Source organism: Penicillium oxalicum, chromosome V (assembly GCF_001723175.1).
Source record: "Penicillium oxalicum strain HP7-1 chromosome V, whole genome shotgun sequence".
NCBI classification, from domain to species: domain Eukaryota; kingdom Fungi; phylum Ascomycota; class Eurotiomycetes; order Eurotiales; family Aspergillaceae; genus Penicillium; species Penicillium oxalicum.
The window spans coordinates 1,773,928-1,788,431 of record NC_064654.1 but is presented as its reverse complement, the minus strand read 5'-3'; the positions used below and the strand labels follow the sequence as shown (position 1 = coordinate 1,788,431).

Genomic DNA, 14,504 nt, shown 5'->3' with positions numbered 1-14,504 from the left:
TCCGCTTCAATCATTCATTACCGACAATCACCGCTGCTCTCATTCCAGCATAGATCTCTGATACACGTACAATCTTTGCCAAGCTTTCAGGATGTCCACTCTCGAAGATCTCGACGATCTCGAACGCGAGAACAGAGACAAGAAGCAAGATAGCGGCGACGACGATGGCAAGAAGCCTAACAATGACGGAGATGCCGAAATGCAGGATGCCGAGAAAAAAGACGACGAGGAGGATTTGCTCGACGACGAGATTCTGCACTCAAGTACAGCGGACATTGTCAAGAGGCGGCGAATGCTGGAGAACGAGATGCGCATCATGAAGAGCGAGTTCCAGCGGTTAACACACGAGCAAAGCACGATGCGAGAGAAGGTCAAGGATAACCAAGAAAAGATCGAGAATAACAGGTATGGAGCCATTTGATATCCTGGAAGACTACTGGAAGGGACACCCTTCCATTACGAAATGGTTGAGGATTTGCCCTGAATGTGTGCTCGTCTCGAGAGGCTAACTTCGATCTTTTTACCTCCAAAAGACAACTACCATACCTCGTTGGAAATGTGGTTGAGCTGCTGGACCTTGATGTTGAAGCCGAGGCTGCCGAGGAAGGGGCTAACATCGACCTGGATGCCACCCGTGTCGGCAAGTCCGCCGTCATCAAGACATCAACCCGGCAGACAATTTTCCTCCCTCTCATCGGTCTTGTCGACCATGAAAAGCTGAAGCCTGCCGATCTGATTGGTGTGAATAAAGATTCATATCTCGTCCTTGACACCCTACCAGCAGAATACGACAACCGAGTTAAGGCGATGGAAGTCGACGAGAAGCCCACAGAGAAGTACACGGATATCGGTGGATTAGACAAGCAGATTGAAGAGATTGTGGAGGCTATTGTTTGGCCAATGAAGGAGGCTGAACGGTTCAAGAAGATTGGCATTAAGGCGCCAAAGGGTGAGTGTTTCCGCGCCGAGGCATTTCCGGTTCTGAAAACCACCGGTAAGCTAACATCTATTCTTCCCCAAAGGTGCCCTCATGTACGGCCCTCCCGGAACTGGTAAGACCCTACTTGCACGGGCCTGTGCCGCCGAGACGAATGCAACTTTCCTCAAGCTTGCCGGTCCTCAACTGGTGCAGATGTTCATTGGTGACGGTGCCAAACTTGTCCGCGACTGTTTTGCTCTTGCCAAGGAGAAGGCGCCGTCAATCATTTTCATTGACGAGCTGGATGCTGTGGGTACGAAACGTTTTGACTCAGAAAAGTCCGGTGATCGTGAAGTGCAACGAACCATGCTGGAGCTTCTGAACCAGTTGGATGGTTTTGCTTCCGATGATCGAATCAAGGTTTTGGCCGCGACCAACCGTGTGGATGTCCTGGATCCTGCTCTCCTCCGGTCTGGTCGTCTGGACCGCAAGATTGAGTTCCCACTTCCCAACGAGGAGGCTCGTGCCAACATTCTCCAGATTCATTCACGCAAGATGTCGGTTGAAGACACGGTGAACTGGGCAGAGTTGGCTCGCAGCACGGACGAATTTGGTGGTGCCCAGCTGAAGGCCGTGTGCGTTGAGGCCGGTATGATCGCCCTGCGCAAAGGAATGAGCAAGGTCGGGCATGAAAACTACGTCGACGCCATTGCCGAGGTTCAGGCAAAGAAGAAGGACACCAATATGGGAATCTATGTCTAGTCTGCTCGCTTCAACTGCGACATATGTCCTCAGAATACCACCTCTTCCCACCGGCCTCCAAGTTTCTTCTGTGCGCTTTTTTATGCATTCCTGTCGGACCTTTAAAGGAGCTCTCTGGGATGGGGCATAGCTGGTAGCTCTCCCTGCAAAACTGCAGCTCATCCCGGATGCCATAATAATCGTATGTCTTTGGGCACGAGACTCGTCTCTCTTGAAAGTAATCACGTCGAGAAGCGATTTGCCTTTAAAAAAATTTCGATCAGCTTGGATCACTCCTGGCCCGCATATTTTCTTTGAATGTCGATTCGAATGCAGATTTAGCAGCGTAGATTTAGCAGCCTCGTATTGGGTACGAATCTAGACGGTAATGGAGAAGGAGGGTTTGGAGTGAGGTCTGGACGAGAATGACATTCGATGTTAGAGTCCAGATAGCTCCATATCGGCCGCGGCGGAGTGTTTGTTTTGAAAAGAACCACGAATTTCCTTGAAGGATTCGCAGGATAGGAAGGGCGAGCGGGCGCATTGTAAATCATCGAATGTATTCACGTTTTGTGCTCATGAATATTACGGGACGTACTACTCCAAGAGACCTAGGCGAACCAGTATGGAACAGGCATTACTTCATTTCATATACAGGAAAGCGGACACCAGGAAGGATACATTGGGGCCAGCCAGTTTTTTGAGAGAGAAAGCGCACAGACAGTTGGCATCGGAGATGTTGTGCTTAGCGTCAAAGTCGATTTTGCAATCACTTGCCAGATGCAGATTATGGTGTTCAAGAGTGCCATCTGGGTTCTTTTCAGTGACAATTCGTTGATTTTAACCTTCCTCTTGATCCATGTCATCCCGAGAGCGCTTGCCCTTGCCAAACTTCTTGCCTCGGGTGCCTTTCTTTTCGTCAAAGTTCTTCATTTCCATGATCGCTTGTCGCTGAGCTTCGCCAACCCGCTCGGCCAGGACCATCACCTCATCCTTGGCGACTTCGTATTCCGGCAGCTGTTTTCCAAGAGCACCTTCGATTCTCTGCCAAATCTCCACGTCGTATTGGGTACAGAAACTGATTGCGACTCCGGACTTTCCAGCTCGGGCAGTACGACCCACACGATGAATGTAGGTCTTGCTGTCGGTAGGAAGATCAAAGTTCAGTACCACGTCGACAGAGGGAATATCGAGACCACGAGCGGCGACATCCGTGGCCACGAGAATATCTCGCGAGCGTGAACGGAATTTGCCCAAGGCACCCAACCGAGCTGACTGTGACAATTGACCGTGGAGAGGAATGGCACCGAATCCGAGGGCGCGAAGAAGGAAGGCAACACGCTGAGTCTCGTGCACTGTCCTCGTGAAGACAATGGCGGACTGACCGACGAATTCATTGAGAAGGTAGATGAGATAGATATCCTTATGCTTGTGGGGGCGCAGGAGGAAGTATTGTTGAAGGGTGGAGACTGTCTGGTACTTGCTCGAAGACACGGACACTCGCAACGGGTTGGAAAGCGAGGCGCGCTGCAAAGATTCGACCTTGTTGCTCAGAGTTGCTGAAAAGAGGAATGTGCGCCGCTCCCGGGGCAGAACTTTCAAAATCTTGTCGAGGAGTGGTCCAAAGTCCATGTCCAGCAATCGATCGGCTTCATCCATCACAAGGTATTTTAATGAGCGCAAACTGAAGCCCTTTGTGTTCTCGAGGTGGTCAAGCAGACGTCCAGGCGTGGCAACGATAATGTGAGGCTTCTTGCCCAAGGCAATAGATTGGGGCACCATGTCCATGCCTCCGACAATGACTGTTGTTCGAACATTGATAGTCGAGCCGAGTGAATCAAAGGATTTTCCGATTTGATACGCCAACTCTCTCGTTGGAGCGATCACAAGTCCGTGGAAAGCTTGAGGGCGGCTCATAAGGTCTTGCAGAATCGGGATCGCGAAAGCTGCTGTCTTTCCCGAACCTGTTTCCGCAAGACCAATGAGGTCGCGATTTTGTAGAGCCAGGGGAATAGCCTCAGCCTGAATCGCCGTGGGCTTCTTGTAACCGAGACTCTCACATGCCTCACAGATCGAGTCGATCACACCGAGCTCTTTGAACGTCTGTGGAGCGCTCGAAGTCTTCTCATCGGCATTGGGCGCCTCCGAATTTGTGGTCTCGTCGCCGGACTCGGAGCTCACAGAGCTGGCGTCATTGTCATCACGGGTTGAAGGTGCAGGTTTTTCGCCTGACACCTTGCGCTTCTTGATTGCCGACATTCTTTCGTTTGGTATGGAAAAGGCCTGCCTTGGAAAAAAAATGTAGTCGCCGTTCGAGAACTTCTAGATAATTTGGGTGGGTCCGCAACATCAATGATCCGCATGGCTCCGCCTGGAATTTTTGGAGACAAAAAAACTTCGAGCTTATCAGCCAAAGTCGGGCAGGACGTTACCGACACGCCTCCAGTGTCGGATTATTTTTTTTTCTCTTCCAAGAGACCTTGTCAATTGAACCGAATTCATTATGGCCAAGGCACGCGTCAAGAAGCGCACCCATCTCCGGGCACAAAATGCCTCCGCGGCCGCGGCTGGCAAAGGTTCAGCATCTTCAATGACCAAGGCCCCCAAGTCAATGGTGATTCGAGTGGGCGCTTCTCAAGTCGGCACAAGTGTCACCCAGCTGGTCAAGGACGTCCGTCGTATGATGGAACCCGATACGGCCGTGCGATTGAAGGTTCGTTGTAATTGCTCGCTCTTTCTTGAGAAACTATGTCTAACGTTCTTCTACAGGAACGAAAATCCAACCGACTTCGCGATTACACCGTGATGGCCGGCCCCCTTGGCGTCACCCACTTGATGCTTTTCTCCAAGTCAAAGACAGGCAACACGAACATGCGACTCGCCGTGACTCCTCGTGGGCCGACTCTCCATTTTCAAGTTGAGAACTATTCTCTGTGCAAGGATGTCGAGCGGTCATTGAAGCGTCCACGCAGCGGTGGACAAGATCACAAGACCCCTCCCCTGCTTGTCATGAACAACTTCAACTCCCCCAATGCCACTGAAGACTCGAAAGTGCCCAAGCGCCTCGAGACCCTCACTACCACCATCTTCCAATCCCTCTTTCCTCCCATCAATCCACAAGCCCAACCTCTTTCCTCCATCCGCCGCGTCATGCTTTTGAACAGAGAACCCAGCGAGTCTGACGATGGCTCATACATCCTCCACCTGCGACACTACGCGATCGCTACAAAGAAGACGGGCGTCTCAAAACGTATCCGCCGGTTGGACCCCAAGGAGGTCCGTAACAGGGAAAAGAAGAAGGCGGCCGTGCCCAATCTAGGCAAGCTTGAAGATGCTGCCGATTACCTTTTGGATCCGTCGGCCGCCGGATATACTTCGGCTAGTGAGACCGAACTCGACACCGACGCCGAGGTGGAAGTTGCTGAAAGCACAACCCGCCGGATTCTCAACAAACGAGAGGCGCAACGTCAGAAAGCCGGCGATAAGCCACAAAAGAAGCCCGACACACCCGGGGTCGAGAAACGCGCCGTCAAGCTAGTTGAGTTGGGACCTCGTATGAAGCTGCGTCTGATGAAGGTCGAGGATGGCGTCTGTGAGGGCAAGATCATGTGGCATGATTTCATCACCAAGTCCGCGTCGGAGGTGAAGTCCCTGGACAAGAGTTGGGAAAAGCGTCGGAAGGAGAAGGAGCAGCGCAAGAAGCAGCAGAGGGAGAACGTGGAAAAGAAAAAGAAGGAAAAGGCCAAGGCCAAGGCGAACGGGGAGGAGGTCAATGAGGATGAGGATGAGGACGAAGACATGGAGGACGATGGCGAGTGGCTCAGTGATTATGATGATGACGGGGATGATGATCAGGAACCCGAGGCTGATTCTGATGACTCCATGGAGGACTGAGTGCTTGAATAGGGAGATTTCTTGTTGATTTTTTCTTCACATCTTTTCTATCCTCTTTTTTTTTGGTTTATGTTAAACATCACGTCAGTCCAGATGTTTCTTGGCATCGATCACGCCTTGGCGGCTTTGGCTGCTCGCATTTCCACTGGTCTTGGGGGGTCCCACATTGGGCCCGCAATCGCCGGCTGGGCGGCCAGCCGTGTTGTGTACAAGATCGTTCGATTCATATCTATACTATACCCACGAGCTCGCAACGATTTGTCTCATTCCACGGGCACATGCGCAATCAAAAGTCTTAGTGCTCGAGTTCAATACTTGTATGCGTTCATTCTGCCTTGCCTTGAATTCTCCCAGGCCGTACTCGCGAAAATCAGCGTAGCTATTCGGAAGGTGTCTTCAAGAACGCTCACGTCGCATCATATTGAAGCACTCCCTAGGATCATCTATCCTTTCGTATCCGTCCCTCTCCCCAGCGACGAATACGGTGTACCATCTTTCAAACAGAAAACTTCTTTTTCGTCGGCAAACTCCGCCATCCACTCGGGCTAGATCCCTTTTCACCATTGTACACACTTCTTGGCCCACGCCTCCGTGGCAGATTCTGCATCTAAAAATCCTATCTAGTCAGGTGAACATGTGCTAGCATGTGGCCCGGCCAGGTTTCTCGTCGAGTGAGAAGATCAATGGGCGTATTCCTCTTTGGGTAAGGAGCCGCTTGCATCATGATCATCACACTGACTAGCTGCAACATCCGGCTTGGAAGTTTCTGTGAGGGGCTTTGCCATCACTTGCTTAAAGTAGATCCCCAAGCAATCTGGGCGCATAAGCTTGTTCTATTGGCGCTCGCCCCTGGGACCATAGAAAATGTTAAAAAGAACATTCGAGTTTTCTTGTCTGCCTTGTCGTCACAACCATATGTCTCTCGAGGGGATGTCCACACTTACTACCTACGTAGTTACTACTACTAGTAGGTGGGGTTGTGCTGACGTGAGATGACCTTCTCTGGCATACTAGTACCAAGCATCGATACCACCTTGTACATAAGGTACTCTCTCCTCTTTTGAAACATTCACGCCACATAGCGTATAGTCTGAGGCTAGAGGACCCATGTCTGCCTAGACCCAGGTTTCTTGGTTGCTGCACGCACGAGGCCAAGGTTATCTGAGTGAGCTGAAGAATAGAGGCGCTCTCCGCCCGTCGGGCTTAGTGTATCGAGTTCCGACCACGTGGATTGCCTCCAGCGGCGCGGGGTTTGATTCGACGGCATGAAGAAGCAGACGAACGGTAGGCGCGGTGGAGTGATGGATATTCCTTGTCTGGGGCGCTTTTGGTAGGGGTACAGGCTGATTCCAGCACTGTTATTGTGTCATCGACCACTGACACAGCAAGCCACAGCGGGCAACCCCACTTGGAAACAGAGGTCTTGCAGAAATGCTTCGTTTCCTTGGGATGGTGAGGAGACCGGAGATTGCCCGTCAAGGACACCACTACCGCGTGATTATCATCTGCTCTGTTATCCCTCGAGTCTGGAAGACCGGCGGGTGGTTGCGGGAACGGAAGCGGCGCGACGCGCGATGTAACGGAGGGGCGCAAAGAAAGAGCGGAGGCGTCTCATCAGCGCAGCTTGCTCCTGATCGATCAAAATCTCAACGATTCAAATTCGCAGAAAGAATGAGGTTCCACTTGGGAAGCACCGGTCGTAACGCAGGGCAGGCTTATTGGGCGAAGCAGATTCAAAACGACGGAGAGTAACCCTCGATGGGATCTTCACTCCCGACGGCTCATCTTCGCTCCCTCGGCGCTTGCTGTGCCCTCTCATTTGTAATTCATCGACCTTCGGCCTAAATGATCTGGCCTCTGGCGATAATCTGACTCTTGGCATTTTCTAGATGGAATGAGATGGGACATATTATATCTCGCACATGATGAGCATTTCGGGATAAGAAGGACTCGAATCACCTGGTTTTTTTTTCTTTCCACGCGCCCATCGAAAATGGCTCGTCAGATGACCGAGAAGAGGCGAGAGCAGAATAGAACTGCACAACGTTCATACCGTACGTTTACCCACCCGATTCGATCTATCAATCACCGAAAGTGAGACGCAAAATACAAAAGAAGAAGGAGAAGCGAGGGGGAGAAAAAAAACATGAAGAAGAAACGTGTCAAAAAAAAAAGAGAAAGAAAAAGCAATGTGAACGCTTACTGAGTCCGATGTATGATCGCTCACGTAGGAAGCAATATGAAGTCCAGGATCGCCGAGCTCGAGCGTGAGAACGAGTCCTTGCGCCAACAGATCAACCTTGCCTTCGCAGAACAATCCACGCAACCCTCCCAGTCGCAGAGCAACAGCAGGGATGACCTCTCCAGCAACCAATCAATACAATGGGACCAGGATGGCGAGCTAGGTTCCATGATTCTGGAAGCCAACTTCTTACCCCACGGGGATCTCAAGGGTTACTCCAGCCTCGACTCGACGTCGACGGTAGATGAGCTGTCAAGGCTACAATTATCAGCCGGTCTGGGGAGTGACGTGAGCTCATTGTCTCAACTCCCAGAGAATTTTCACACCCTTTCCGGATCGAGTTTGGATGCCAAAGAAGACACGAGTGCAATGGTACCGCATCCCATGTTCACTAGGTGTACACAAGCCGGCAATGCCGGCAATGCCACCAATGCGCTTCACCTGGCCACTGCGTCTGGCAATAGCAAGTGTGTGGAGATCCTGCTGGAACACGGCTTTGATGTGAATTCAATCGACACCAATGGACGCACCGCTCTCATGCATGCATCATCCTTGGGTAGCGCCGACTTGATTCGCCTTCTCCTCGACCGCGGTGCGGACGGTTCGGTGCGCGCCCCGGACGGGTACACCGCGCTAGAAATTGCGGCTCAGCTGGGGAATGCAAATGCTCTGAGTGCACTGCTGACGTCGCAACCCTCGAAAATGATGACCTGAGAATGCGGCGATGTGGTCCATGATGCGGGTCATGACCCGCAAGCCGTGCGATCCTGGTCTGGGAAGTCCGTGTACGACCAGTTGAATGCCTGGAAAAACACACGCATAATAGTGGGTGAAACAGGGCGCGGCCATGAAATCTCTATGTAGATACAAAACTATCATGTGCATACTTAACGAGGGATCTTTCACGACGAAACGATGAATGAATACGAGATCTGAAGGCTTGGCAATGCAAATGGTGGCGCCTGGATATTAAAACTATTGCGAGAGATCACGGGACCGTTCATTAGACGGCACTTTGCACCGAGCCGGCGAAACTGCTGCTACAATGCGAGCACCAGTAAGTAGGTCCATCATTGAAGTGGCCCTCGGCGCATCTTGCGGTATCGCGTATCTTCACAACCCTAGGTACCTAAATATGAGTAAGCTTCGTGTAATCCAGCAGGGCATCTACTAATTCCTCTCCAGACTCCCGCTCTCTCCCCCTCCGTATCACTGCAAATGGAGTTTGCAAAAGTCTCTCATCCGAGTCCACATGTCGACCAAATGTCTTCTCTCACTGATAAAGTGACCTTCTCTCGGATACGTGACCATGTCGACCAGCACACCATTCTGGAGACAGGCGCGATAGAACGCGATAGCTTGCTCGACGGGTACCCGAACGTCATTCTCACCATGAAGGATCAGAACAGGAGTCTTTGCGTGACGCATGTGCCACAACGCGCTCGCGTTTCGACTGTCCGCGGTCTTCTGCCATGGCTCTCCCTGGGGGCTGGTGGCACCGGACCTCGTCTTCTGTACATCCCACGGAGCACCACCGACCAACTCCGCTTGCATTCGAAATGCGTCACTTCTCATGGCCATAGAGGTCCATTCCGAGATTCCTGCTCCACATATGGCTCCTCGGAATTGAAAATCCGCGCGCGTGGCAGCAAAGTAGGATAAGAAACCCCCTTGTGACCATCCGCCGATTACCACTCGGGACGGGTCGACCCAGCCCTTGTCGATAGCGTGGCGAAGTACGTCGATACAATCTGTGTAGTCGACCGTTCCAACCCCTCCATGAGCGTATGCCGCATGCTCCTCCCCTCGACTACTCCCGCCGCGATAGTTGGGACAAAGCACGGCATAGCCCTGAGAGACCAGCACCGGCGCTTCGAGGCAGTGGCACACAGCAAAGCCGGTCGTGATCCGCCAGTACGGTCCTCCGTGAGGAATCAGAATTGTGGGCAATGGTCCATCTGCAACATCGTATGTCGAAGGGACATACATCATTCCATCAAGCGAGTACTCATCAGCTGCGTGAGTTGAAAATGACCACGACCTTGATATTCCCAGAGCGGCGATGGAGGAGTTGTGGGCGGAAAGCCTGACCAAACCCGCGGGCTCAGAAATGGAGTAGATTTCTTCGGGATGGGAGCCATCGCCCTTGGTCATCGCAAGGACCGTCCCGTTGTCTGGTGTCTTGATGAGGTCGAAAGCGATCATCTCACACTTGTCGTGGAATACAAGCATATGGGCGCCGCCGTCAATCAAGTAGAACTCGTCTGCCAGGGATCTCTGAACACGATACGACAGGCAAGAACGACTATTGCGAATCGTGATACAACAGTGGCGCTCATCACCGTCTTGATGCTCTGTGTATGTACACGCTTCCAAGTCAAGTTTATACAATGACAGTGAAGTCAGAATATGTTCTGGGACATGACCAGCGATGAAATAGACACCCTCATGTCCCCACCGGAGCTGACTGATTAATCCAGGAAAGTGGGCCGTTTTGTGCAACTCTTTCCCAGATGGCTGTACAAAAGAAACAGTTGCACCATGAAGCCAAGGGGAATTGATATCTGGATCCTCATGGGCAACAAAGCAGATGACTTGTGCATCTGGGCTCCAGGTAAAATCGTGTACGTGTTTTCGTCCACTGACGATAGTCTTCACTTGCCTACTGGCCACATTGACAATCCTCAAGCGGTGGTATTCGAGATGCAGACCCCAGACTGTAGGGTCGTCCTTTGCTTTCTCCCTCGCGGCTTGTTCGTCGGTTTTTTCATCAGCGCTGGTGAACGCAATTTCCGTACCGGTAGCATTCCATTGGAAAGCCACGATGGGCTTCTCTGCTTCCGCTGGTGTCACAGCGTATGCTTCACCACCGCCGTCGATAGACAACAGGTAGATGGCGGAGGATTGCCCGGGTCGATGTCGGTCTGACTTGAAGGCAATGATTCCTCCTGCCGGGGACCAGTGGGGCTGCTCATCATGAAAAAGACCCGACGTGAGTTGGCGACTGCTGTTCTCCACGCCGATCTGAGCGATCCAGATGGAAGATGTGGCGTGTTCACCTTTCTTGCTGTAGGCCTGCAGCGAATAGACAAGCCGAGTGCCGTCCGGTGAGATGGAAATGTCGCCTGGAACTTGAAGGTCGGCCAGAGCCTCTAAGCTCACGTCGAGCTTATGTCCTCGATGGCTTGTCATTTTAATTTGAGTTTGGCAGTTTGCAGCCACGACAAGGGGAATGGGCAGGAGTGGCAGGAGAAATGTCAACCTTATCAGATCTCACTCGCAGGATGATTTTGGATCGACGCCGACGGCTTGCACCGATCGCGTCGCGCTCCTCCAAGATCAAGGTGTGACATAACAAGAGGACCTCCTCAAGGAGCAATAAGCAACTAGGCCACAATAGTCCTAGTGACTGACTGGGAGTGTGGATGCCCTTGTCTTGCCAACTCCAGACCTGGTCAGCTCTCAATAGCATTGGATCTCTGCTCGTGGTGGTCAGCATAGCGGGGACGCGGATGGGGTAGCTCTCCGAGGCGCATCGTCCTGCCTCGAGTAAGAATTCCTTTTTTTTTCTCCAACCCGCAAAGAAATTGGAGCCGGAAATAATGGGAATGAGTAAGAATCCTTGGCTTAAGGTTGTCATCCTCTCTCAGGTCCATGCTTACTGCTGCCTCATCAAAAAGTGAAAAATGGGGTTTCTTCTCATGGATAGATCTTGCTAGCATCCGCCCACTTGGGTAGATTGAACCCCATCATAGATCCTGAGGCCAAATGCGAATCCGGCATTACTAAAGTATGTACCACTGTGAAGCCCCAAAACTAATGAAACCTGTTCGAGTGTGACCCATTGATGGGATGCAGGACGGATGTATGTAATTTCAATTTTCCCAGGTTTGCGCACACATTTTGACCCAAACCTAGTCAGCAATTGTACTAGCGAAGACGAGGCCGACTCTCATTTCGTTGTTTTTTGCCGTGACTGCTTTCTACAGGAGTTTGGTCACTGGCGTCGGGGAAAAGTGGGTAGGGCAGACCCGTATACATGATGCAATACAGTTTACAGGTGATGGGTGAGAATGCATGATCAAGTATGATTACTGGAGAGAGGGCAGAATGATAATCAACGATTTTAAATCAATTAAACCTTGTGAAATGGAAACTAAGAATTGAATTATGGGATGCTTTTGCGTTTTATTCATGGTGATGGTCCTCACGGATCGATGGTCTTATCTTATCGAAAGATCACGCCCATGGAACTGTAACGACACGCACTGCGTGGTCCTGCTCTGTAACGGACGAAGTGTGACTCGATCGACACCGAAGGCCGACCATCCACTCGAGTTGCATCATCGGCAAACCCTTGAGCTCAGCGTGCCTCTGGTTCCACTTTGTGCTTTTGCGATGATGCTCGCAGACGATCATCATACAGACAGACGGCCCGATAGAGAGCCGCAGCGCCAGCGCCACTGAAGCCGATCACGTTAGAAAGGCACTCGATAAGCCGGAATTGGAAGAGGGAAGGGGGGTCAGAAAGAGAAAGAGAGATATTTCCACTTACCAATGCTCCCGCTCAGTAAACTCTTCAGGTGCATGACTGACACCTTCGTGGCTGGGGACGAAGATCATGGCCGTCGGAATCCCGGTCAGATGAACCAAGGCACTGTCATGTCCCGCAAATGAAATCATTTTGGGCATGACCTGAGACTCACCCACCGTCGTGATGGCTGCTCGGCGGACGATCTCGACAATGGACTGATCGAACTCTGCCGCAGGGCTATGCCAGACTTGATGCATGTCAAATTGAAGCGCAGGGCCGTATGTTCGAGTCAATTCTTTCATGCGTGCCTTGAGCTCACTCTCCACGCGGCAGAGAAGGTCTTCGGACCGGTGTCGCAGATCTACGGTGAAGCGAACATTGTCCGCCACGATATTTGAACTTGCTTTCTCCACCTCGAGCACACCGACGGTGGCGAACATGTCGTACTCTCGGGCGATTCCGTTGAGGAAGCACACCATCTCCGACGCGGCGACCAAGGCGTCCACGCGGTCCTTCATGGGGTAGATCCTGCGTGAGCCCGCCGACCTCGAACATCCACCTTGTACCATCGAATGCCCTGTATATTTGTGACGACGCCCACTGTCTGTCGCTTTGCTTCCAACCGTTTACCTTGTTCGATGTGAAGCTCAAAATGGGCGGAAAGGCCGTTGTGGACATGGCTGGCGGGGACACTGCCTTGGTAGTCAATCGCCAACAGATCAGATCCAAAGGTGCCTTGACGGTCAGCCCGAAGCATATTGAGAGCCGTTTCCTTGGTGACATGGCCGGACCAGACGGCCGATCCGGTACACCCGGACTGGTATCCAGCTCCCTCCCTATATTGCTCCAGTTAGATGGATTCCCATCGAGATTGGCCTCATGATGCCGGAAGACATACTCATTGGTCCAGTTGATGACTGCTACATCGGCGTACATTTGCCGACCCGAGTCCTTGATGGTGCGCAGGATCTCCAACCCACTGAGAACGCCTAGGATACCGTCGAATCGACCGCCTGTCTCCAAAGTCAGATGCCAGAAGCTGATCAGTAGGAGGATTTGGGGGAATGAGTACCTGCCGGTTGCGTATCCAGATGACTACCGATTCCAATCGGGGGAATGTCCCGACAAGCGCCAGGAAGCACCGCGAATATGTTCCCAACTTGGTCTACGCGGACCTCACAGCCCAGAGATTGGGCCTCGTTCTTGAACCAGTCTCGGACCATCTGATCTTCCTTACTCAGCGCAATCCGGTACATTCCCTCTGGGCAGTCTGCCATTTGTCCAAATTTGGCTGTTTCCATGATATCATTCCATAGTCTCGCGACTGAGATGCTGGAGCCAAGGTCACATTCTTCATCTTTTTTCTGGCTTTTCGAATAGTTTGAGAGTGCCGGATACCCGTCAAAACCATCTGGGTTTCGCGGCTCTACTGGTTTCCGCTTGACAGGAAGGAGCCCGATGTTTTTTTGCGGCGCCAGATGTCCTGACCCGTTTGAGTCGATCGGGTCAATGTAGTGCCCTTTCTGGTGCACTGCGTGGCCCGGCATTGTGCAGAGGTGAGGGTTCAAATGAGGAGGTGAATGAATCTTCGGGGGGAATCGTTCAAGCCGTTTGAATCTCAAATTTTGATTCACTGGGCTCGATTATGTGGGAAGCCCGAGATACTTCAATGTCACCAAAGTCTCATGATCGGCATCCATATCACAGCAGAGACCAATCCGAACCATCATGTTCAATTGTGTCAGTTCCTTAGCACCTCCTCATTGGGGCTTCTTGTTGGATTGGTCTCGTGGCTGACAAGGCCCTCCAAATCTGCAACGCTACACCATTGAAGAATTGTCCAGAATTACTTCGCTTTGAGCCTCGCCGTACGATTGATTCCAGCCCTACCCTGTAAACTGTAAAACTGCTGGTGTGAAAGAGGCGGAACGCACTTGGGTTCGTCCAACCTTCAGCCCCCTTTGAGGTAGCCGTCCAACAGGTCCGATACTTGCTTACACCTCACGAATTGCATTAGCGTGACATGTGGACACAAGGGGGGGATCGACACGGCGTTATTATCAACATCGTATATTATTATTGATCGTCGCTTACTCTTCATGTTGACCTTTGCCACGGCGAGCCAAAGACTTACTAAGCCATTTGGAACAGGCACTCGGCAGACGGTGTCTGCC

General features: G+C 51.8%; 6 protein-coding genes across 6 annotated transcripts; 3 read left to right on the top strand and 3 right to left on the bottom strand.

Annotated features, from left to right (window-relative positions):
* Positions 1–91: 91 nt before the first annotated feature.
* POX_e06659 (26S proteasome regulatory subunit 6A) lies at positions 92–1,681 on the top strand (the record flags this gene model as incomplete). The annotated part of the gene is made up of 3 exons (XM_050115475.1): positions 92–405; positions 534–949; positions 1,023–1,681. The coding sequence occupies 3 exons, from the start codon at positions 92–94 to the stop codon at positions 1,679–1,681; spliced, it is 1,389 nt and encodes a 462-aa protein (XP_049967935.1).
* Positions 1,682–2,500: 819 nt separating this feature from the next.
* On the bottom strand, positions 2,501–3,919 carry POX_e06658 (ATP-dependent rRNA helicase rrp3; the record flags this gene model as incomplete). Its single annotated transcript, XM_050115474.1, has 1 exon — positions 2,501–3,919. One exon carries the CDS (start codon positions 3,917–3,919, stop codon positions 2,501–2,503), a length of 1,419 nt encoding a protein of 472 aa, XP_049967934.1.
* Positions 3,920–4,163: 244 nt separating this feature from the next.
* POX_e06657 (Brix domain-containing protein) lies at positions 4,164–5,554 on the top strand (the record flags this gene model as incomplete). Its single annotated transcript, XM_050115473.1, has 2 exons — positions 4,164–4,373; positions 4,430–5,554. 2 exons carry the CDS (start codon positions 4,164–4,166, stop codon positions 5,552–5,554), a joined length of 1,335 nt encoding a protein of 444 aa, XP_049967933.1.
* Positions 5,555–7,793: 2,239 nt separating this feature from the next.
* On the top strand, positions 7,794–8,510 carry POX_e06656 (uncharacterized protein; the record flags this gene model as incomplete). The annotated part of the gene is made up of 1 exon (XM_050115472.1): positions 7,794–8,510. One exon carries the CDS (start codon positions 7,794–7,796, stop codon positions 8,508–8,510), a length of 717 nt encoding a protein of 238 aa, XP_049967932.1.
* A 495-nt stretch (positions 8,511–9,005) lies between these two features.
* On the bottom strand, positions 9,006–10,988 carry POX_e06655 (uncharacterized protein; the record flags this gene model as incomplete). The annotated part of the gene is made up of 1 exon (XM_050115471.1): positions 9,006–10,988. One exon carries the CDS (start codon positions 10,986–10,988, stop codon positions 9,006–9,008), a length of 1,983 nt encoding a protein of 660 aa, XP_049967931.1.
* Positions 10,989–12,159: 1,171 nt separating this feature from the next.
* On the bottom strand, positions 12,160–13,877 carry POX_e06654 (uncharacterized protein; the record flags this gene model as incomplete). Its single annotated transcript, XM_050115470.1, has 5 exons — positions 12,160–12,259; positions 12,352–12,858; positions 12,897–13,166; positions 13,229–13,343; positions 13,403–13,877. The coding sequence occupies 5 exons, from the start codon at positions 13,875–13,877 to the stop codon at positions 12,160–12,162; spliced, it is 1,467 nt and encodes a 488-aa protein (XP_049967930.1).
* Positions 13,878–14,504: the final 627 nt, after the last annotated feature.